Here is a 25,041-nt window from a genome sequence, read left to right on the forward strand (position 1 = left end):
TTAGTTGAGAAGTAGAGAAAAAATTGGCTCAAATCGAGGCGAGTTTGAAGGAGTATAGACACAAGGAGGAGCGAATAAACAAATATTTCGCAATTAACAATTTCGAAGAAGAGGAGAATTTGGTTTGGTGTTAGTCAGGAAAACTAGCTACTACAAAAATTAGTTACAACAACGTGGAGATTCAAAAGAAGCGTACCCCCAGCCGACGGTGTTTTTTATGTACTCAAATGTTTTTCATAAATATTTTATTCATATCTAATTCAACATGTTCCAAAAAAGTCACTTTTATGAAATTTGAAACGTTTATCCGTTTTTAGAAACGAAATGAAATTCCTGAATTTCAGAATGTCCAATAAATACTGTTTGCCTCCCCCCCTCTTTAATCAAGTTTTCTAAATTTTACTTGAACTGAATTTATAGTGTATTATTATTACTTATGATTTTTATTGTATTGGCCATATTGCATAGAAGCCAATTAGAAGCTCTAACATAATTTGAAATATAAAGGTATTAAAAAAATGCAGTGCCTCTTTGGCCGTATTATATCACAATCCTTTTACAAATTATCTTCCAAGCATAGAGAATATGCCATTAGCGTATTGACAAAAATGATTCAGTTCCACTCTATACACAAGGTGATTCAAAAGGAGAGTATCATTAGTCGGAGGGTTTTGGAAGTTGCTACTTTGATATTAATTTTTTGTTAATATAAAATAATTTTGTGTTTTATTAATTTTATTTTACACGGCTGTAAAACACAAAAATAATTGCCAAAATTTAAAAATAAGTAAAACAAGAAAAAAAGCTGAGATAAAATCGATAACAACACATTAAAATTTGTTGTCACTATACATAGAAACATAACAGTAAATAAAAAGGTATCCATGACGGTATCAGACTGAATGTAGAAATAAAGTGGTTCAAGAGGTACTGCAGTGTTGTCCATTTGCGCTATGTTCAAATTTTCATATTTTGAAAACCACGCGACGAAGAAAAGTTAGCATATCAGTCCGTTTAAGGATATTTTTGCTCGCCACATAAACGGCGATATAAATGACCCTTTTAAATCACCGTGTATACTAATGTAATATTGCTGATTTCTCTATTCATAATTGGAAAAAAATATTGAAGTATAGAATCGCCATCCTGAATCAGTTGCATGCGAAAACCAACCTAAGAAACCCATTTTGTGTTTCTCCACTTTTGAAAACGCAATTTTCAGACCTCTCTATGATCATGCTCTACAATATTATATAGAGGGTTCACTAGTTACATTAATACCCGAAACCCATCATCAGTACATACATAATTAAAACAGAATTTAAGTACATAAAAATGCAAATATTTACTTATTACAAGAGGAGACAATAATAAAATAATTATATACAGGTAATAAAATCATACAATTTATTTAAATTAAATTAAATTAAATTATGTAATTACATATAATAAAGTGTAGGTACATACAAAATTTTGCATTTACTTAAATTATTTTGGTAAGTAATAGAAGCCTGTTAAGGGTGCGTGCCGAAATAGCTTTCTTTAATTTAATTAGTTTAGTTAAATGTATGTATTTGCAAAAAACAAGGTAAAGTAAATCATGTAATCGTATAAAAATATTTGTAAAATGTTTATCTTTACTTATTTTCTTAAAAAACCAAATTGCACCTAGAAGTGAAATTAGGTTTTCCAAATAAATCATTACATTTATTTAATAAAATTTAATTTTAATTGACTCCATACTAGTCCTTCTACAAGTCATCATGCTTGACAATTAGCCCGCGTAATATGTACTCTGTATGAATTCGAATGTAATTTTCGTAACTTTTTTATTATTTTTTTGCTGTTTTGGAAAAAACCGGGTATTTTAGATTTAATGCAAATTTAAATTCTGGAATGGAAATTGTGCAGGATCCTATTAAATAAAACCAATTGCTACACCAATGGAAGCTTGCTTACAAATGACGACTACGAAAGTCAGGTTTTACCAATTTCATTTAAAATGCCTTATTTGAATGTTATTGTTTTTGTGATATAGTGAGTGGAACCCCCATTTTAGTGTCAGAAAATTCGTCAAGAAATGCAAGATAAACAAACTTTGCATCTTTTAAATATCTTATTCCATTTTAAGGTAATAATATTCAGTAGACAAATTCATTCATTCACAAAAAAATTCATGCAAAATTTTTACTTTATTATAATTTTTTTTAGATGAGGTAATTTTTTTCTTGGTTTTATCTCATTTTTTTAAAAACAATGTAACAGATTTTGAAGAACTAACCTCGGAGATCATGTTTCAATTTTTGTTGGTATTAAGACAGTGCTACAAATTTAAATTAATATGGCGACTAAAACCCTTTGTCTCAGAAACTACGAGTATAAACATTCGGATAAGGCAACTTGAGTTATTTTTGCATCTTTTATCCTCTACTATTGCCCCTTAAAATTTCTGGACAACTATTACAAATCACCCTGTACAATATTGCCAAAATGACTGAGACATTACTTATGGCGTTACACGGATTTTACAATACCCATTTAAGAACGTTGTCATCTTGTCTGTATTGACTTGGATATTTGATCTCTTGGCAGTTGTTTCAGTTTAAATTAGAGATTCAAAGTATAGGATAACGGACTAAAATTATAAACATCACAATTAATTCTCTACCACAAAATTTAAAATTTTGCAACATTTAAAATGGGACCCGCTTTTGAACATCCAGGGTACAATGCAATTTCGGCACCTAATAATATTATCCACAATCACTCTATATAGAAACTTTATTCCACACTCTAGATGTGTATAAAGTACCACTTTATCCACTAGTGGAATAAAGTAACTTTATTCCACTATTAGTAATCAGCGCACAACGTAACAGCTTACTACGTTTAACCGAAAGCACATTTGGCGTGACGTTTAAATGTCAGTTTAATTTTTAATTAAGTTTGGAACAATTTGGGCCTGTGATTGTGGACAAAACGTTATATTGCAGTCGTGTGTTAGTCGCGTTTTATCCACTTAAGAAAATTAACCGCTCGAACTGACGTTCTCGCGGTTAAACAATCTTGCGTGGATAAAAGGCTATCTAATCTAACACACTCTTACAATAAATAACTATTATTAACTTTGCTTAAATGCCGTAGAAATGGGTAGAATTTGTTCCAAATAAACTATAAACGACAGACGGGACTGTTTTATGATAAGAAAATAAATCATTGTGTTGAGCCATAATAAATTAACTGAATGTATTTATAATAATAAATATTACTCTTGTAATTTGCAAATTGTATCTCAAGCCAAAACTCTGAAAGTAGTTTTTTTGTTCGAAAAACAACTCATTTGGCATTTGCGTGAATACAATTAAATTTCTTTAATAAAGTATATACAAAAAAATGATAATAACAAAATGAGGAAGTGTGCTTTCATACGCACCCTTAAAATGCTTTAAGTCTCTTAAACACATACGTTAAAATTAAATCACAGTGACACTGCTAGCATCTTTTACAAAATGTATGGAACAATTTAGTAACTTTCATTAACGTACGAGTTAATTTACTTGCATTTGCGAGCTCTTCTACGAAATCTTCGCATCCTTTGATCCCACTCATCTCTCCATTCAATGACAATTGATCTTTCGGTGACACCTAAACTACCTGTGAGAATTCCTCCAGGAGAATCGTCTTTCTCTCTTCCTAAAAACAGGTAGGACCTAAAAAAAAACACAATTATTTTAAATTAGCACATAAGTACGAGTATCTGTTATTTTTAAACGGAAATTAAAAAGTCAAAATTTTGCTGAGAAAATTTGTAGCACCAGCTAGAAATTTCATGCACTTTGCCACCACGCACCACTCTATGAAGTGGTAATTGACATTTTAAGTAAAAACAAAAATATACAGGGTGTCCCACCTAACACTTTCGGATCTAATACCTTTTTTATTTGACAACGGCGTTTAACGAAATGTAGAGTATTTAGTAGGTAGAGATTAATATCACATTACTAAAACAGCTCTAATCCTTAAAATGTGACTTTAACATGCCTTTTAAAAATGCTAAATTACTTGAAATTTATATTAAATTGTTACTCGCCAATAAAAAAAGCCATAAGCAAAATATGTCCTTGAAAAAGATCCCGGTTACAAGAAAGAAGAAAAAAATTGTGTTCAAAGTAACTGAAGATGCAAAAACATGGGCGGCTACAAAAAAAGAACGATGTTACCGAATTTTAATCACCCCTGACTGTCACGCTGATATTTGACGTTTATTGTATCTCTAACTTAAAAAAGTTAATAACTTAATTTAGGAACTGCATTTTTTAAGCTAACCAGTTCAGTACAATAAAAGTTCAGTTAATTAAAAGGTGCTTGAAGGTATGTAGCACCATTGGCATCATATGGTTCCAAAAATTCTAAGGGTATTCTAAGTTAATTTACCACAGGATTGTACAAAATGTTACTTAGAGACGTTTAAGAGTTAACTTTGATAATTTTTTTTCAAAAATTAAGTCAAAATTGTAACAACATAATCGACGTATTTCTGCTGATTGAGACAAGTGGTTTTATTAATTTTTTGTGCAGGGGCACAGAATACTATACTATACAGAAGCGCCAAGTGCGAAACCTTTGATGTTTCGCCCGCCGGTAGCTCCGGTGACCTCGACTATTTAATCCAGTAGTGAAATTTTGAAAATATGTGTTAAAATTATATTCTTTATCTTGAGGTAATTTTATTAAGATTAATTGAAGCCCCACCTTCTAAGTTGCCTACATTTTATATTTCATAAAAATCCGTTGGCAAATAACAGAAATATTAGATCCGAAAGTCTTACATGGGACAGCCTGTATAATAAAATAATAAACTCTATTATTTATGTATCTAATTAAATTTCTTCATCAATATCTAATAGTTATTTAAGAAATAAGGAATACAAAGATGTTAACTTCACACAACCGAGGCTTGTCGCTTTTCACGGGTTTTATCCTTCCAAAAATTCTAAAAATTGTTGTTTGTTTTCATATCCCTTACAAATTGTTCTGAATTTTTTGTTTTTCACATTCGATATGTCCGAAACCGTTACTTTGCGGACCCATGTTCATTATGACTTTTTTCTTTATTTTAGTCCATACTATTACCTGCTTAAATATTTTACAACCTTTTTTAACACTCTGTATAATAAAATAGTTCAATGAGTGGAGTCAATCCAATTAATAGAACAGTCTAATTGTTTGGAAGCAATCCGAGCAAATGGTCTACAAATAATGCCTAGGGAGTATAAGCATTTTAAGACGAACAATGTCTCGAATTACTTGTTTTAATTTCTTTAACACTTATAAAAGTCTGTCTATAAAACTTTGAAAGTAATTATTTGAATACATACTTACTTGTTAGGTTTAAGTTTAGGACATTTACAAGCCAGATCTGCAGTTGGCACGACCATGGGCATAGTGCCTTTACGTATTTGGGAATCTCTTGATTTTTTGTAGATGAATTCTATATTTACCATGAAGCGGGTCCATCCTTTTGTATGTTGGTCTTCATTATTCTCCATTCGTGACAAGACTCTAGCCATAATAGCTGCAACAAGTATTTAATATTTAACAATCGTCTACACTAAAATAATTTTTGTTACAAGTATTTAAAACACAGGTTTTGCGGGCGGATTATTGCTCAGCGAAGCCGAGTCTGGAATAGCAAAAAGAGCCAGCAAAATCTTCTTAGATACGTGTTACAAACAACATTTATTTGTCCATTTGGGCAAAAACTGCCCTCGAAAAATCAAAATTTGAATTTGCTGTGTTAATTGTAAAATTTAATTATGTATACTAAAAACGTTAGAATTACAGATGTCAAAAGTTCGGATTATAGAAATCATTTTACACAATCAATGTGTTCGGATTACTTATGAGTTCGGATTAGCAAGACATTACTGTACATACTATAATTACACAATTTATACAATACATATACACTGCGTTTCAAAATGACTGACATCTCGGTAGGTCATGGAAATTCAAATTTAAGGTGACAACATTTATACTTTGAGAGTTCTAGGTTGTTAATTTTTGTACGATTGCACCCACTAAGGATGAAAATACGTCGCTTTTAATAGATTTTGTGCTTTTTCTCTCCTATTGTCCCTTTTGTTCCACGTTTATTCCTTTTAGAAAACATGTCTTTTCCAAGACAAATTTTTCTGGATATTTTTTTTTATTAAGCAAAGTTTTAAGATCAACAATACCAGGACAATCATTACCTCATCTCACTGAAACAGAACGAGGAGCAGTTTGCCGTTGTTACAACAAAATTTTCAAAGCTTCCAATTCCAATAATAAGAAATAATAAAGATTTATTTTAAAAAATGTAACTTTAAATTCCACTAGTTCTGTGCTAGTACTGTTCTGTGCGCACATCAGAATTTTGCCATTATTCTCTTCTATTTCACACTCTCGTTTTATACACATCTCACCACATTCTTCTCTTTATATGCACTTCTACTTCCTTACAGTACCTTACATTCTGTTCTTCCTTTCGATCTTTACTCAGATTTCACCGTTTTTGTTTCCTGATTCAATTCTTAACCTTCCTCTTTTGTACTTATGTTATTTTTTCAGACAGAATTCAACAGAAATGTTATTTTTATGACGTATCGCGATCTAAAGAATGTTCACATTAGTAACTTTTTTGGAACTAAAATTAAAGTCTGGTTTACAGTCTCAACGCCTACCGAGATGTCAATCATTTTGAAACGTTCTATACATATGTATACAGCGAGTTGGTAACGTCTATTATTGACCTGTAATGTTAACATTTTGAAAATTAATAGATATAGTCGACGGTAGTCTTGTGCGTAATCAATTTCATTTTTTCATTACCAACACAAAAGTGAAATAAAAATCCATCACAATATAAATTGAAACAATTAAAGGGTCTCTAAGGATGGTAGCCTTGAACATAAATTTAAATATGTACTTCTACTACACCACTTAAATGGCATGATTGAGTGAATCTGTCAATTTGACATTGACAGTAAATTCACTGTCGTCATTGTAACTCTTTTTGGTAAAATTTGCAAGTATTTTTCATTTATTGGAGGATTTATTGCTTTTGTTCTGCGTTGCATTAGTTTCTTTTGATAATTTCTTACGATTAAGTAACTTCCATGAAATCAGGCATAAATCCACTTGTGTTAGTGTAAAAAATTGAAGTAATATGCGGCCACCGATTAAAATTAGCCCCCCCATCACCCTTTATTTATGCTACAAAAAAATGGGGCCAATCTTATAATAGTAAAAAACCATTCAAATGCTGTTTTAGAACTTTATCGTATCATCATCTATTAAGTCACCACCTCCTTAATGAAATGTATCAATATCCCGCCTGGGTAAAAAATGCATAGCAGTGATTCCGAGTTTTTTCTTAGTTACGAGGGTTACTAGGGAAAAACTGAATGATTTTTAATTATTAACGAAAAATAACGCAATTAATAAAAGCTGGGGAGGAATTGAGAAAAAATATTTTTATTCCAGAAAGAGAGTTTCTATGTGTTACAAATTAGCAAAATTTGTACAATTAAAGGAATAAATACTTACCATAGTCTCTCTTACAATATTTATTTAAGTTGAGTCTCTTTGTACTGGATTTGCATTTTCCACACTGAACTGAAACAAAGAAAAAAATTAATAAAGAGTCCCTTTAATATAGGTATAGGCTGCGCCAGAACTCGCGCCCCATAGAAACATTTTAAGTAAGATAAGATACCACGAACATGGAAAAAATGTTTAAAAAATTCTATCTGTCAAAAAATTTTATTTTGACATTTATTTTTTGACATTTGACATTTTTTTATGTCTATTTAATGATACTGATGATCTTTTATATGTTTTTTTACAATTATTTAGTAAAAGTACCAAAATTTTGCCAATAAAAGCGACAAATAACATTGAACAGAGTTACAATTTAGGATAGAGCTTCCTTGTTTCCTCTTATAATAGCCTATGGCAAAAAAATTGAAAATTATTTTTCTAACAGAAATAAATAGAGTCAAAGTGCAAAGTTTAAACTCCCATAACTTCGAAATTTTTATAGATAATTTTTTTTTAACATTTTTTCCATGTTCGTGGTATCTTCCTTTATATGGCATTTTTCTCTGGGGCGCGAGTTCTGGCGCACCCTGTATAAAATTACATTATAAAAAAGCAGTATCATTGTAACTTATATCCTTAAAATATTTCCATAATAAGAAAACATCCAAAACTGTAAAATTTGGCTAACATGGGGGCTGGATTATTCCTGAAATTGTGCCGTTCTAACTTGTATGTTGCTAACTTGTATGTTGCCACATAGCTCACGTAACAATAAATTTTCAATAAAAATATAGGTACAATTTAATAATTGTCCAAAGTTTTTTGATCAAATATAAAGCTACTGGTTAAAAGCACAAATCTGTTAGACGTGTCAGAATTTTTTTCCCCCTTATAACTCAATCCCAGGACATCGTGCTATAGCTATCGTCATACTGGCACCGTCACAACTGCGTTTTTAAGGAGAAATTGGTCAGAAACTTTTGTTTTCCGTGTAAAAGAAGAATCTGTGTTATTACTGATCTCAACTGACAAATTTTGAGCCAGAAGGTTTCACTAATTCATACAGAAAAAACATTGTGAAAAAGTGACAGAAGTGGCGATAGCTACATACCAGGTGAATAAAAAGTAGGGAACCAAGCGTTTTTTCGTATAGTAAGCACTTTACGAAAAAAATAATTAGTGTAGCGTATAGTACAATTAAAATGTGACCATTTATCAAGAATAAAATTTTTCGAAATTTCTTTTAGTTTTCGAGTTCTGGGAAAAAATGTTTTTTAAATGGCAACTCACCATGGTAATTTTTTTATTTAAAGATTATGATCTAAAAATGACTTCTATTTAAATAAAATTGTTTTTTAGCCAGTACTTTTTTTTAATAAATTGTTAAAGTTGCGTTCCGAGCTCATCACGAAGATTTTAAGTTAAGTTTTAAGTTTACAAAAAAAAACCCTGTTTCCTTTTAAATTCGTTTTATACTGGGTAAATATAAAGTATTGAACCAAGCGGTTTTTTTTATCATTTGTTTCCAAAAAATAATAATTAATATAAATTAAAGTAATATAAAAAAAAACGATTTTATTTTAAGAACAAAATTTTATTTTGTTTTTGAGTTATTCGATTTTTGTTGTCAACATTGCAATATATACAGGGCGATTCAAATAAGATAATGAACCTAACGATCTGGTGATGCAACCCAAAAAACAAATTCCATTTCCACGCCTTTGATCCAATTTAAATTAGGATTTGCAAGTTGAATCCAAAGAACGTAGGGCTCATTATCTTATCCGAATCACCCTGTATACATAAAAAAATAATTTAATATAAAGTAGATAGTTGTAATCTCTTAGATCATGAGAAAAATGTTTTTTTTTTTTTGGTGGGTTGCCATTTAAAAAAAATAATATTTTTGTAGAACTTAAAAACAAATAAAAATTTTGAAAAATTTTATTTTTGATAAAACATCACATTTTTATAGTACTTTATAATTCGATTTTGAATGCTAACCGACTTAGCAACAATAAACAAAATACTTACAGACGAGTTTGGGAAAGCACCGAGTAAATATAATTTACTGTCTTGGAAACAGACGTAGTAAATAATCGAATAGAGTCTAATTGCGCAAAAATTTGGGTCCCGCCCATGGGCCCTAAATGGAATCAAAAAGACATTTTACCTAAACTCCGCTCTCTACGGGGTGTCCCACGAGTAATAATGAGCCTGAATTTTTTTTTGGAGCAATCACAAGTACGTTTCAAAGATAACGTGGATACTAAAACATTTGGTTTTAATCAGGGTTGATCAGCAGGCATAGGCAAATATGTTAATGAAAAACATACAACCAAGAGACGGCGCCACTTACTTTTATTTACAGATTTCTGTAAATTACGACAAACAGTAGTAAACAGCATGGCCAACTTCATCTGTCTTCCGCTGCGCTCCATACGGCCGTAACATACTGTCGATTTTATATGAATGCGTTGAATTCTACTAACCTCAAAAAATCGTCCGGTAACAAGCGTCATCTACTTGATAACTTAAAGACTATAGATATTTCAAATTTGACAATTTTTGTCAAATTTTCAATCATTCTTTTAAAAAGTTCAAAGATCGGCAAGAAATGTTTTGTTTGTAGAGAAAAAGATACTTTATTTGAAATACTTAGCGATATAGCAGCTCGTGCTGAATGGTTAAAGAGTACTCCGGAACTTTGTGGTAATTCTATGAACAAAAATTAATAAAAACATTTACCTAAGTTCCTACTGCTTATTTGTAATAGACAGAATGCTCTCGAATATACATTCATATTCGAGTTTCTGTCTTATTATGATATAAACCCTCTCTATTATCGGACTTAGTTTTCCAAAAAATTTTTAGAATTAGAATGGAAATAGCTACTTGTTCCAGAGGATTGCCAGCACCAAAAAACTGTTACTTTACCTCAGCACGCATTGGCCGACCAAATTTGTCGTTTCAGTCTTCGACAAACGTTTCAGTAACAAAGTAATTTAAAAAGAAGGAATTTTGAATGAGGTGCAGGTAATTTCTAATTTAGAACTGTCAAAATATGAATTAAAAAGTTTTCAGTTAACCAAGTAGATGGCACTACTTACCGGACGATTTCGACGATATTTTTGAGGTTAAGAGAATTGACTTTTGGCTCGTTATGTTACGGCCGTATGGAGCGCAGTGGAAGACAGATGAAGTAGGCCATGGTAAACAGAAACAATTAGTGCCATCTCTTGGTTGTATGTTTTGTTTTTACTTAAAAAATACAGAATATAAAGCAGTCTTTGGATATTTGGCGCAAAATATCAAAAAACACTTTTCAATCAACTTTCACTAGTATTGTTCAAACAATTTCTCGAGCTCGAATTATTTGTTACATACTTTGTTCGTGGTATGCTTTTTTATTGTGTATTTAAATTTTGTTTGGTTTCGTTTTTTAGTATCTACTTTTAAGGTAGAATTTTCAAAATTTGAAATAGGTAACTCTCTCCTAAAAGATATCCAGCAGCAATGCTCCTCAAGAGAATCTTGAAACTACTGGGTAAGAGTCCAGAAATTTGGGAACATCTGAACTGCGGTCAAAATTTGAACAGGTAAAAACAAAATTAGAAAGGAAAATTTTCGCTTTTGAATTATGGTCTGTTTCTAGAACTAGGGGGGATTTTAAGCTCTTTTACAGCTAATGTCATCACACTTGGACGATATCACAAGGGTTTTGCAATGTAGGTTTAGACTCTGAAAAATTTTCATTGATTGATTCTAAAAACACATTTGTAGAATGAGAAAAGAATGATTTTTTAGGTAACAAATAAATTTTGACTGAACGTCTTTCTAATAATGTGTCCCCCGCTGTGATTTTGACCGCAGTTCAAACAGAGATTGTGTCAGACCGGATAGGCTAAAACACTTTGTACGGTAATTCGGTGGTATGTACCGAGAAATTTTTGCTCAACATTTGAGGGAATTGATAATGAGGCAATAATCAATAATTTGATTCCAAAATTAAGTATAAGAAGTTCAGACAAAAAATTTACAGGATAAAGTCTTCGCAACAGTTTTTTGGGCTAAAGAAGGACTTTTGCTATTAAGGTTTATACTACCTGAGACAATCATATCAAAAGGAAACTATGCAAAATATTTTGCTCTTTGTCCAATATGCCGATTTTGTTCAACAGTCTCCAACACCAGAATTTTCTTCTCTAAACTAGTCGCAGTTCGTATACTTCTACGCTTACTTGCAGGCCAATAGTGACACAAACACATTTCCAGTCGTTTAAGAATTTTATACGTATGTTGTAGGTACTCGTTCTAGATATTGCCCAGCGTATGAATCGGCGGCTAATCTAGCATTTTTACCAGATGCAGCATAAATTAATATCATTTCAGTTTCTTCATTATTTGTAGATGAATATCTCGGCATTTTTGAAACTTTGAGACGTCGTCTGCGTTGACATTTCATTTGATGCTTTGAAATATTTACTTGTCAAATAAAATGAGCGACACATTCTTTGATTCTCGATATTTTGAAACTTTAATTTTGAATAAAGGAATAAGTGCATAATGTATGTAGTCTGCCAAGAAGGGTCAAATGGATCATTTAAGCTGAATCACCCTGTATTATTAGAAAAAAAAAAGTGAATGTCATTTTTCTAATGTTTTTTCGGCTGAAGTGTATAAAAAGCAAATTGGATACAAATCAGTAGCATTCCGTTGATATTCAACATAGAGACAAATAAATTTGTCAAATAAAAATTGACCTCTGTCCTCTGTCAATCTGTAAACTGTTTTCTGTGCCACGTTGATCCGACGCACGAGACAAGTGCAAGACATCTTCAAAACAAGCCAATTGAAGAGTGAGGCCCAAAAGTAAAATTTGTCAGGTTGGTAAATAAAATAATGAGAAACTAATACTTTTTTTTAAAATGCAGGATGATTTCAAAGTTTATGCAAATGTTTTAACAGGTGATAGTAGAGCTCAAAAAGTCAAAATAATTAAACTTGCGTTATTCGAATGTTTATAGTTTCTAAGATATAAAGGGTGCAACCTCCACTTTGGCGTTTGAACCTTTTGAGTACTTTATCCCAAAGTTTACAAGTTTACAGTTCTAATAGTCGGTAAAATTCGAGGTAATAAAATTAGGTGGTATCTTGCAAAATTTTTACCGTTTTATGAACACTTTTTTCTGTACCTGATGTTTTTGTTAAATTTAACTCTTTTATTTGTAAACAATGTAATAGATTTTGAAGAGCTAACGTGAAAATTTTCTCTGGGGCGCGAGTTCTGGCGCACCTGTACATACATTTCAAAACATATAAATACATATAATATTGAAAAAATAGTTTTATCTATTATTATACAACTTAAAAATTTCTTTTCTAATATTTCTTCCGCCACATTTCTGATAATAACTTCTAGTATAGAGGAAAATTTTCTTATTGAAGTAATTAAAGTATTCCGAATGAATGAATTGATTATATATGGGCAATTGGTTCCGAGAGTGATCAAAAAGGAAGGTGGAGAAGACCCCTACTATGGCGAACATAATCCGGTGCAAATTTAAAACTCTGTCGCGCGACACCGAGAACAATTCATTTAGTATGTTGATGCACAAACACAATAACTTTATTGATAAGTCGTACATTTGAACACAAAAACGTGCCTTATGGAATTGATGACACTGTCAAATTGACATATCAACAAGTACTTGGCATGAAAAATACGGTAAACCACTATTTATTACACTTTACTTTACATAATGCACTCAGAAAACAATTTAAATTTTTGAGTTTTATTGCAAATTTTGCAACGTAGGCGGATTTTCCTTGTCAAGGTATTCATGCAAAAAGCAATATGCTTGGATACCGTTTAATTGTTAGTTTGATAAAGCCTAATTTGTCAATAAATCTTATTGAGATCTTTAATAATGGATGATATTAATTACGATGAATTGGTAGATCAGCTTGAAGTGTTTTTTAAGTGCAATAAAAATAGAACGGAAGTTGAAAGACAGTATAGAGAAAAATACTCAAATAGAATTCACCCATAGAATATACTCAGTTCACCCAGATCGTTGGAAATTTAGTCGAATCGAAAAACAACTGAGACGAATAGGTTCGCTTCTTAAAAATAAAAAACCTGTGGTTCTCTGTGAAGAACAAGAAAATAGAAATGTGAATGTTCTGTTATCAGTCGAACAAAATCCAAGAGTTTCCATAAGAGAACTCGCTCATCAACTGACAAATTAGATTTGTCAAACCAACAATTAAACTGTATCAAAGCATTTTTTTATTCACACCTTTCCTTTAAAATTAAAAATCAGGCTACGCGACCAATTTCCTTATAAAATTCTAAGATTTAAGATGTTTTTTGATTGCATTCTGTTACGCAAAATGTAATAAATGTAATAAATGGTTACAGTACAGTACAGTTACAGTATTTTTCATGTCAATTATTATTGTTTGGAGGAAAAAAACATAGGTGTTCCATTTGAAAAACTAAGTTTGGTAGCATTTCCGGCAAAACAGGATGTGCTAAAAAAATTTGATACATTTATTAAGAAAGCCAAGAATGAATATTATTACTTAAATATTTACTTTTTGAAAAAAAGAAGTAAGTTTAGGTGTTATCAGTCAGGGCGACTTGGACCAACACTCTGTATGTCAAACTATTAAATTGTCAACATTTGTCAAGTGTCAGTAATTATTAATTGACACAGAGTCATTAGTGTTTTCTATTTCGTCCACTGTAGTGGACATAGTGTCTTTTTTGTCATGGGGTTGCGGGGCCGTGGGAAAAATTGTGTACATAACTTGCTGGAAAGTGCACTCGTGGCGCTTCTGCACTTGACTGACGCCTCGTGCATCATCCTTTCTCACTTGTGCGTTATTTCGTAGGTGCGAAGCCAAAACCTGTATCTCAAGTTTTACAATTTTGAATGAGATGGTTCATACTGTAGAAAATTCGATTCTCCAGAAGTTACAAGACCGCGTATCTCAATACCTACGCTCAAAAAAGCTTCGCACCAAGGATTAGTCATTTTCCGTGCTGGTTATGTAATATACTATTACACATCTTAGAATTTGGGTGTGAATATTCGGTTTTTTACTATAACTTCAGTATATTATAAAGTTTGAAACAGTTACTTACAATATACAGGGTGTCCCAAATAAGATACACAACTAAGTTCTGTTTTTTTAAATGAAAACCCCGATTTTTTATTACACATCTGGATTTGCCACTAAATTGTCAATATAACGCACCTTGGTTTTTTAGACTTACCTGCAATAGTTTTTGACTTATGCCAATTTATGTGTCAAAATTGCATCGTGCATAGGACCCACAAAAAAATTCATAATTTCAAAACTATTTAATACAACTTAACCAATTTTTTTCCAGACGATTCCTTAAGCTTTAGCACATCTTCTGAGATAAAGGCAAACTCGGAGTCGCGTACTACGATTTTTTGAAAATGACAAAATACAAATGGCAATAACTCGACTTTTTCAAATACAACACTCTATATTTTATTGCATCATTGTATGGCATTTTTTATGAACTCTTTGTCGATATAGGATTTATGGGGTCTAATTTGTAAAATTTATGAGATTTTTGCAAAATAAGTAATGTTGATGGTTTTTTTCTGAAAAAAATAAATCGAGTAGGCCGTTATCGTTTGACACATCTATGCAATTCTGAAAAAAATGTGTTTCAATAAAATGAAATTGTAATAGAAACAGGAGTACATCACAATAAAAGAAACAATTTTAGCAATCTTTACAAGAATAGGAAAGAATGATTAACAGACAACAATGTAAAAATTTTGAGAAAAGGTTACTTATAAAAACTGCTCAAATAGGTCACCATCATATTCCACACAAGCTGCTAGCTAGTCTGTTAGTAAATAAACTCCGAACTCTAGCAAGCATTGCTCCATCAACTGAATGGAAGGCTTCCGTGATCCTGTTTTTCATATCATCTGCAGTTGTTGGGCGATTTCTGCAAACTCTTTCTTTCACGTACCTCCAAAGAAAGAAATTGATAGGAGTAAGGTATGGAGATCGTGAGGGCCAGGGAATAATACCTCCTCTGCCCATCCAACGATTAGGATAGGATATTTCTGCCGGTACATTTTGCTTGCTAATAAAGGATTTCTGTGATCTTCACCATTACAGTAAACCGTATTCACTAATTCTTCACGAGTGAAATTCATTATTACAATTAGATGTGTACAATTATTAAAAGTACACGAAAGTGTCAAATTTTACGACAGCAGCCCACTCCATTCCTTTTTTTTTTTTAGAAAAAACCATCAACATTTCTTATTTTGCAAAAATCGTACAAATTTTACAAAGTAAACCCCATGAACCCTACATCGACAAAAAGCTCATAAAAAATGCCATGTAATGATGCAATAAAACATAGAGTGTTGTATTTAAAAAAAATCGAGTTATTGCCATTTGTATTTCGTCATTTTCAAAAAATCGTAGTAGGCGATGGAACATCGACTCGGAGTTTGCCTTTTTCTCAAAAGATGTGCTAAAGCTTAAGGAATCGTCTGGAAAAAAATTGGTTAAGTTGTATTAAATAGTTTTGAAGTTATGAATTTTTTTGTGGGTCCTATGCACGATGCAATTTTGACACATAAATTGGCATAAGTCAAAAACTATTGCAGGTAAGTCTAAGGAACCAAGGTGCGTTATATTGACAATTTAGTGGCGAATCCAGATATGTAATAAAAAATTGTGGTTTTCGTTTAAAAAAACGGAACTTAGTTGTGTATCTTATTTGGGACACCCTGTATATGAATAGAAATATTTTTATAATGTGCCTCATTGTTGGATCTATCGTTTAAAAAAAAATCATGTGGATAACTTGTATAGAAAAAAAGTTATAGATCGTGCACGAACCCCTGGGTCATTCTGTATGTACTTTTTAAAACACTAATTAAGAAAACCGAGCAAATCTACTCAATTTTCGGTTGCAGTAGTCCCGACTCACATTTTCTGTTTTTTTTTTTACATTTTAACATTACTTATTTTTTAATTGATATTAATTAATTTCGAATAAAAAATGCATAACCATTATTGAAATACAAGCTGTTCCGTCTAAACCCCACATTAGAAGTATTGAGAGTTCGAATAATCGTATTTATTTGAAAATTGGTACATAGCCATAATCCATTAAGTCCTAAATGAAAATATTTTCAAGATGGCGGCACTTTCGGTTATACCGGAAAGGTATATTTTTTACTACTGCGTTTTTGGATTAATCGGGTTATTTTAAGGGAGTTTTCATCAGCTTTCCCTATACCTAAATTTAACCGTTTTTGAAATATTTGGAGTTTTAAAAAATTTTTTGGATCTGCACCTTCCACTTTAAAAATCGGTAACTCTGCCATTTTTTTAAGATTTTGAATTCGTTTTTTTGGCGTTTGAAATAGAAAGCTTAGATCCTTTTTCTGGTGTTATCAAATTTTGAATAAAAAATAACATCCCAAAATTTTAAGGTTACGTTTGTAATAATTCAAGTACTCATAACTCAATTTTTTCAAATGAAATACCACAATTTTTATTTTACTAAATAGAAGAGAATTTAATTGTGCATTGATCTGTATTAACATTCCCTATACCTAAATTTAATAATTTTCAAGTTATGGACGTTTTTTTAAGACTACAGAAAATTTATTACTAGCCACACCCGTTTTCACATAGTTTGCTATGGAAATCAAAAATGTCAAAATTGTTTCTCAATAAATGTCGACAGTGACTTATTATTTGACAAATAGTGCCAAAATATGAAGAATAAACCAAAAAATTTTAAGGTTACTTTTATGATAATTTAAATATCCATAACTCAATTTTTTCAAATGAAATACCCCAATTTTGATTTGTATATACCATTAAAATAAACCGTTTCAAAGATGTTTTAATTTAAAGTAACAACTGCACAACACTAAAAGTAAACAGTATGAATTATGATTTATAAGCACATTTATCCATAGCACATGGTTTACTTTATCACCTTATATTCGATTTTTTTACACTGGGAGTTGTCTTCTTAAAAATCTAAAAAAAAATCACTAACCTCCGACAGCAGGTTGATCTGAATCTTCGTCTCCATAATCGTTGTCTTCTTCTTCGGTAGCCATTATTTGGACGATAGGAATTTCTGAAAAAAAAAAGAAAAATAATTAAATTAGGTAATTCTCCCCTAGTCTCACAGTGTTACAAGAATTCACAGAGAATAGCATGTATACGAGTACAACGATATAACCTTTTTGCAACATTAATACCTTATACCGTTTCCATGGTGCATTTAAGATTACCTCTTATGTTGCCGTTAAAATACACTTCATCTATAAAGTACGTCGTCAATAGCAACGTACCTTATGAGTCTATAAAATACGCTGATGCGTATTTTTTGTCAATTTTGACAAACTTCTTTATAATGATTTCTAAATTTAGTAATTTTTTTTATTCAATATTAATGTTGCAAAAAATCTTGAAGATAACACGAGTTTTATAGTTTAAAAATCACAGTCTATTAAATTCTCGATTTTTAAACTGTCTATAAAACTCTAGTTATCTTAATAGCTATTACATACCTACCTAGCCAATGTATTAAGCAGTTTTGTTTCAAAATATCAAAACTTTATAACTTATGTTCATAAAGAAAATAAAGATACAAAAACTCAAATTTGATGGCTGGCACATTCCTTTATTTTTGCTATAAACTTAGGATTTAGGTACTATGGAGCAAAGTGAGACAAAAATTGAGTGTGGTATTTGTTTGACTGTTTGATATACAAAAACCCGAAAAACCCACTTGTAGAAAAATGTACAAACTTTAATTTTTACATAACTAATTCTTTGTAATACGTACTGTTTTCGGAATATAAGAAAAAATGATTAAACGGCATCTTCTTGGTGAGCTGAGCCACACTCACCTCGGAAGACCGGAGACTTTACTTTGCTTACCTCTTAACAAACCCTAAATTTAAAAATTCTGTTCCTGACCATCATACATTCTACAACATAACTGTTGACTGGACTATATTTTATACCAGGTGAATAAAAAGTATAGAACCAAAGGTTTTTTTCTTGAAGTATTTATTTTTCAAAAAAAAAAAAAACTAATTGATATAAAGTACAATAAAAAGATAAAGTACAATAAAAATGAGATGTTTTATCACGAATAAAATTTTTCAAAATTTCCTTTTTTTTTGAATTCCACAAAAAAAAAATTTTTTAATGGCAAAAGACTATAAAGTCATTTTTCTCATGAAGGTTATGATTAAAGAATTACAACTTGGTATCTACTTTCTATTTAATTTTTTCAACCAAACCTTTTACATAAATTGCAATTTTGACAAAAAAATCGCGTAACACAAAAACAAAATTTCGTTCTCAAAATACAATTACATTTTTTACATTACTTTAATTTATAGGAGTATTAATTATTATTTTTTAGAGGCAAATGATTTAAAAAAACCGCTTGGTTCCATACTTTATATAAATAGCTCAAATGTCCTATGAAACTTTTAATGAAATATTTTACAATCATAAAATCATAATCATAAAAGTTTAAAACATTATAGTGGTAGTATCAACTTACTTATGCATGGTGCAATATGGGATCGGCTTTGTTGGAAACCTTTTGCACACCTATTGCAGGTAGTCCCTACCACACCATCTTTACATGGACATTGTCCTGTGGCTTGGTTGCAAGTTCTACCAGATGATCCAATAGGATGGCAGTCACAAGCTACAACAAAATTATATTAAATGCAAATAACCTCTCACTTTCGTTAATGTTAGGAGAACAAAAAGTTTGAAAAATATTTAACATTAATTTTTAAGAAGTACGTTTTGGATATCGCCTTAACAAAATGTAATAGTGTTTATCCATCCGAACTTTTACTATCAAAACACATAAATAGTGCTTATAAATTTTACAATAATTGTCAGTATGTACTAGAGTATTATGGTCTTCTACAGGGTTATTATAAATGCTTCTACCCTTGAAGTACAATGCAAAACTAACAAAAAATGCACCACTTCCTAGTTCATTAAACCCATTATATTTGAATATTATATAAGTTATATTATTAGGATTTTGCAAGATATTAATTTTTTCAGACCAAATTCGAATATATTTATTTATTATCCACAAATCTCCGTGAGTAAAATAGGACGCAATAATAAATCTGTGTTTTCTCAAACAGTTAACTATTCTTACGTTTTATTTCGAAATTTATGTTCCGTTAAACCACACAAGTAATCTTGTTACTTTCAAAGAAGAAAATGCAAGGGCAATTAGAATGCAAAATACAAAAATAAAAAGCTACAAATGTAAAATATTACCTAACTTGAGGTCGTCATTTCTAACATTTAATTTAGTATTATGCATTTTTTTTAAATAATAAAAAATAGCAATGTTCAAAGAACGATTCAAACAAAGTAAACTTTAAATTTTCTATGTCAAAGTTTGACAATTTCTGTTGACTGAAATAAATTTATAGTTTTCATTGATTCGTGACTTTTTTAAATATTATACAGCAAGTGAATTAAACATGTTTATTCACGAGAAGATGTTGAGATCATATCTTTGAGAGAATTACAATGTTTAATTCACGTCGCACATACAGGCTGTTTGGTCCAAGTCGCCTCGGCCGATAACACCTAAACTTACTTTTTTTTCAAAAACAAAATTTTCAAATAATACTATTCATTCCTGGCCTTCTTGGTAAATGCATCAAATTTTTTTGGCACATCCGGTGTAGCCGAAAATGCTACCAAATTTAGTTTTTCAACACCTACGTTTTTTTTTGTTCGAAACAATAATAATTGGCATGAAAAATACGGTAAACCACTATTTATTACATTTTACTTTACATAATGCACTCAGAAAACAATTTAAATTTTAGAATTGTATTAGCAAATTTTGCATGCAAAAAGCAATATGCTTTGGATACCGTCTAATTGTTAGTTTGACAAAGCTTAATTTGTCAATAAATCTTATTGAGATCTTTAATAATGGATGATATTAATTACGACGAATTGGTAGATCAGCTTGAAGTGTTTTTTAAGTGCAATAGAAATAGAGCGTAAGCTGAAAGACAGTATAGAGAAAAATACTCAAATAAAGTTCATCAAAATCGTTGGAAATTTAGTCGAATTGAAAAACAACTGAGACGAACAGGTTCGCTTCGTAAAAGTAAAAAAAACCTGTGGTTCTTAGTGAAGAACAAGAAAATAGAGATCTGAATGTTCTGTTATCAGTGGAAGAAAATTCAAGAGTTTCCATAAAAGAACTCGCTCATCAACTGACAAATTAGATTTGTCGAACCAACAATTAAACTGGTATCCAAGCATTTTTTTTATTCACACCTTTCTTTTACAATTAAAAATCAGGCTGCGCGACCAATTTCCTTTTAAAATTCTAAGATTTAAGATGATTTCTGATTCCATGGTGTTACGCAAAATGTAATAAATAATGGTTTACCGTATTTTTTATGTCAATTATTATTGTTTCGAGGAAAAAACATAGGTGTTCCATTTGAAAAACTAAATTTGGTAGCATTTCCGGCAAAACCGGATGTGCTAAAAGACAAGAATGAATATTATTACTTAAATATTTACTTTTTGAAAAAAAGAAGTAAGTTTAGGTGTTATCAGCCGGGGCGACTTGTATATATTTTTATTTTGAACAATCAACACTAATCAATCTAGAACAATCATGTAGACTGCGTATAACATTTTTGTGAAAACAAATTTATTACATTTTTCCAAACTTGTGACACTTGTGCGAAAAATGGCTGGAATCGTAGAAGATCAAGACAAAAAAGAAGTTTTTGTACCCCCGGCAGTTCTACCTAAAGCATTGGCTGCTTTGAATGAAGCAGTGCCAGCCAAATCAATACATTCGTATGAAAAAAAACTTTTTTTTAAATTCACTTGTGAATAAAATCCATAAAATTTCACTAGTGAATCTTGCCTTTATGATGGTTGTTATAGAGTTAATAAAGTCCCTTTAAACTGTCAAAATTGAATAATAGTATATTATAATACGAGTACTAGTTTATAAGCAAGCGTTTAAAACACGCACGACGGGTTTAAGAGCACCACGCGTCAGCTTTTAACGTCGTAAGTGTGTAAACGAGTGTTATATGCTATTTTTTATTATACCTGCCCATTTACGATTTTTTATGAGCATTGAAAAAATGTGAATTCACAATAAAATTATCAAAGGTTGTTTGTGAATCATTTTCGTAGAGACGGTTACTAGTTTACGTTAAGTACATTTTTTTACGTTGTAATTGGTCCAGACATTTCACTATTTCTTGTTACCTAGACAACTTTAAAATTTCAGCGTGCTATAAAGGCCAAATTACCCACGCTGCAGCGTGTTTTAACCCTTAAACTGCTGAATTAATTTTATAATCCTTTGCTGTGTGCGCACATATTTTGGTAGGTGCGTATATATACGTTTAGAGCGGTTAAATCTTATTGCGTATAAATACGTCTTGAGCAGTTTACTGCTAAATTCACAAATTCTTAGAAAACTTTTCAGCTCTGTATTTGCAAAATTTAGAGTAAAGATAATTGGTTTTATTCATTGCAATATTTTAACAGTACAGAAACCTTATTGCTCCCTATAAGGTTTTTAAATTCTCCTAATTGTTTTCACAAAAATTAATAATCAAAATTATCAATTTCTTAAACAGAATAATACTTTGTCACCGTTTTCCCAAAAGTTTACCTTAGCTAATGATTAGTAAAAAATATGTGTTGTATTGTTGATGCAAAAAGACATTTCTCATGTAACAATAAGAAGCAAACTTAAAAAATTGTATAAGCAATAAAATAATTTTGCTTGTAAGAAGTCATCACTCATTTTTCCGTCCTAATATCGGAGTACACAACTTTTGAACATTTTGTTATGAAAAAAATGCGAATCCGCCCCATGGGTTTCTAAGAACGCATTGAACAGTTACCGCGTATAAATACGTTTAGAGCAGTTAACAACACCAAAAAAAATTTTGAATTAGCAATGCCTTTATGGTCTTTTTATATTAAGAATATAATATATATTTTATATTAAGAATATATGCATTTGTATCGTCTCTGCCTCCACCCATCAAACAGACGTCCACGGCTCCACCCGAAATACTGGACTGAGATGAATATAGTTGATGTATATAGCTTTATCTTATCGAAATTAATAGAGGCACACTCAGAGGGGTAAAGAAATTCCTGTCTAAATTTATACAAAAAAAATTATAAGAACAACACTCTTTGAACTCCATACACACACAATTCATTTTCGACTCCGGTGTATATAAAATCGCTAAACTCAGCGGTAGGACTTGCCTCCAGCAACGTTGCCAAATGAATTAACACATAAATGAATAAAATCATCTTGAAGACTCATGGATAAGAGTGAACTTAGCAAATTTTCAAGAGTTCGCTCTCGTTTTTCACCGGAATATTTATAATAAAGTGACCAAATATTGGAAAGTTCAAAATCAGGATATTAATAAAAATTATCATAACAATTTTCTTTTAGAACAGAAAATAAAAAATTAAATAGGTCTTAWCAATTTACCTTATAAAAATTTAAATATTATAAGAATATAGAATGCAAAAAGACAAAGAACTATTTTTAGGTCCAAAAAACTGTAAAAATTAACTTTATTGTTTTGTGTTAAGTAATTTGTATTTTTTTCTTTATTGCTTTAAGAATCCCTTAATTGTCTGGACATTTTTTGTAATTTATGCAAAACAAATTATATTTAATTTGGTCATTATAAGTGATTTTCAAGTGTTTCAGTTAYGTTTTTTCAAGGGGCCAAACGGAATGACCACATTTGAAATTACATTTAATTAACATACAAGAAAACTCTTTTTAATTTAAAAGACACTTTGTTTTGCAAATGAAAATTTGAAAAACGGTACATTTAGGTCTGTTTGTCCTTAAAACTTAAATCGGAATCAATCAGGACATAAACGAAAAACAGCCTAAGACAATAAAAATCTAGACATGTCCTGTCTAAATCAGAACGGTTAATTACCTGAATATAGTCATTATTTGTTAAGTGAAAATTTGTGTTTTTTTTAAGTTCTAAATATTTTCCGAGATAAGTATAGTAAAATGTTAAACTCCCACACATATTAACAATATAATAAAATATTAATTATATTTAAAGACAACCTTAACACCAGAAAAAAATTTGCTTAATTTTTGTATTACGGATTTTACATTTAGGTTGTACTTTTTAAGTATCTTTAGAGACTTTTGTACTTTATAAGTTTACAAAAAGATTGTTATATGCGTTGTARACATCTAGACCATAGTTTTTGAATCCCAACTATTTAAACTTTTCTTATCAGAATAAATTTTTTAATGAGTTTTGACATAATGTTTAATTGAATGTTGATTTGAATGTTTATTTACATTGTTTTATTCGCGATTCATATTCAGTGTATTAAATTTTAATCAGTTTGTTAATTTGGGTTCCTTCAATCCATGATAGAACTTTTGCGGTTTTCTAAGACTTAAAAGAAAATTAATCTCTAAGATGAACGCATATTGAGAATGATTACACAGAATTAAAAAAGAGAAAATTATTTTGACTCTATCGCTAGAGGTACAATTTCTACTATCATTGTTTTCAACACAAATAATAAAGATCATTTTATTTTTCTTACTACATACATTTACAAAAGTTATTTATTAAAAAATAAAAAAGTTGTACGCATTCTTATCATCATTATTATTACATTACATTAATAAGCAAACACAAAAATATTAACAAATTGAAGCCAATCTCTATTAGATGTGACTATTAAGTTTAACTCTCAAAATTGTGCAGGTAAAAGTATGGTGCTTTTTAGGAAATCCCGACATTAATTTTTGAATCCGCATACATTTTTTTTTAACTTTTTAAAAAAAAAGATTTTTAAGAGTTGTTTCTTAAAAAAAATAAAGTTGGATGTTAAATCAAATGTTGAGTAATTATAGTTTTCCAGTTGCAATTCATATTTAATGTTCTAAATTTCAGGCAAACAGATTTGTAATTTGGTTTACTTTAATTTCGAAATAATTTTTATTTTAAATTTGAAAACAATCAAACATTTATTTTGTAGATTATTATTGTTTTATTAAGTTTTAATTAGTTAATTTTTATTAATTTAATTTACATTATTTTCTGCAAAATTATWTTCTTTTTGATTTTGAGGTTCCATTTATTTTGTTGTTTTAATTATTTAAACTAATTTGACACAACATTACAASTATGGATTACTATTTAAACTATTTCTTGAAAATTTTTATTCTTATTCTGTAAAAACAAATTTTTACAGTTTTTGACTAACGTCGGAAAGTTTCCTCTTTTAAAATTTATCATGTAAAGTCAGTGTAAGCTATCACTTATTTGTTACTAATACATA

At 30.3% G+C, this 25,041-nt stretch overlaps 1 protein-coding gene across 2 annotated transcripts in view; it reads right to left on the minus strand.

The window, feature by feature from the left end:
- Nucleotides 1-2,996: 2,996 nt before the first annotated feature.
- LOC123014894 (netrin-1-like) overlaps nt 2,997-25,041 on the minus strand; it is a 110,479-nt gene continuing 88,434 nt past the window's right edge. For both annotated transcript variants that reach the window (XM_044414194.1, XM_044414193.1), the window contains 5 exons: nt 19,205-19,354; nt 17,675-17,758; nt 7,591-7,659; nt 5,383-5,575; nt 2,997-3,710 (listed from right to left, as the gene is read on the minus strand). In XM_044414194.1, the coding sequence (XP_044270129.1) occupies nt 3,554-3,710; nt 5,383-5,575; nt 7,591-7,659; nt 17,675-17,758; nt 19,205-19,354 (653 nt within the window). In that variant the 3' untranslated portion in view covers nt 2,997-3,553. The remainder of the gene's footprint in view (nt 3,711-5,382; nt 5,576-7,590; nt 7,660-17,674; nt 17,759-19,204; nt 19,355-25,041) is intronic.

The sequence above is a fragment of the Tribolium madens genome, unplaced genomic scaffold (assembly GCF_015345945.1).
Source record: "Tribolium madens isolate multiple individuals breed KSU strain unplaced genomic scaffold, Tmad_KSU_1.1 Scaffold_97;HRSCAF=244;Tcas5.2_LG3a, whole genome shotgun sequence".
Taxonomy (NCBI): Eukaryota; Metazoa; Arthropoda; class Insecta; order Coleoptera; family Tenebrionidae; genus Tribolium; species Tribolium madens.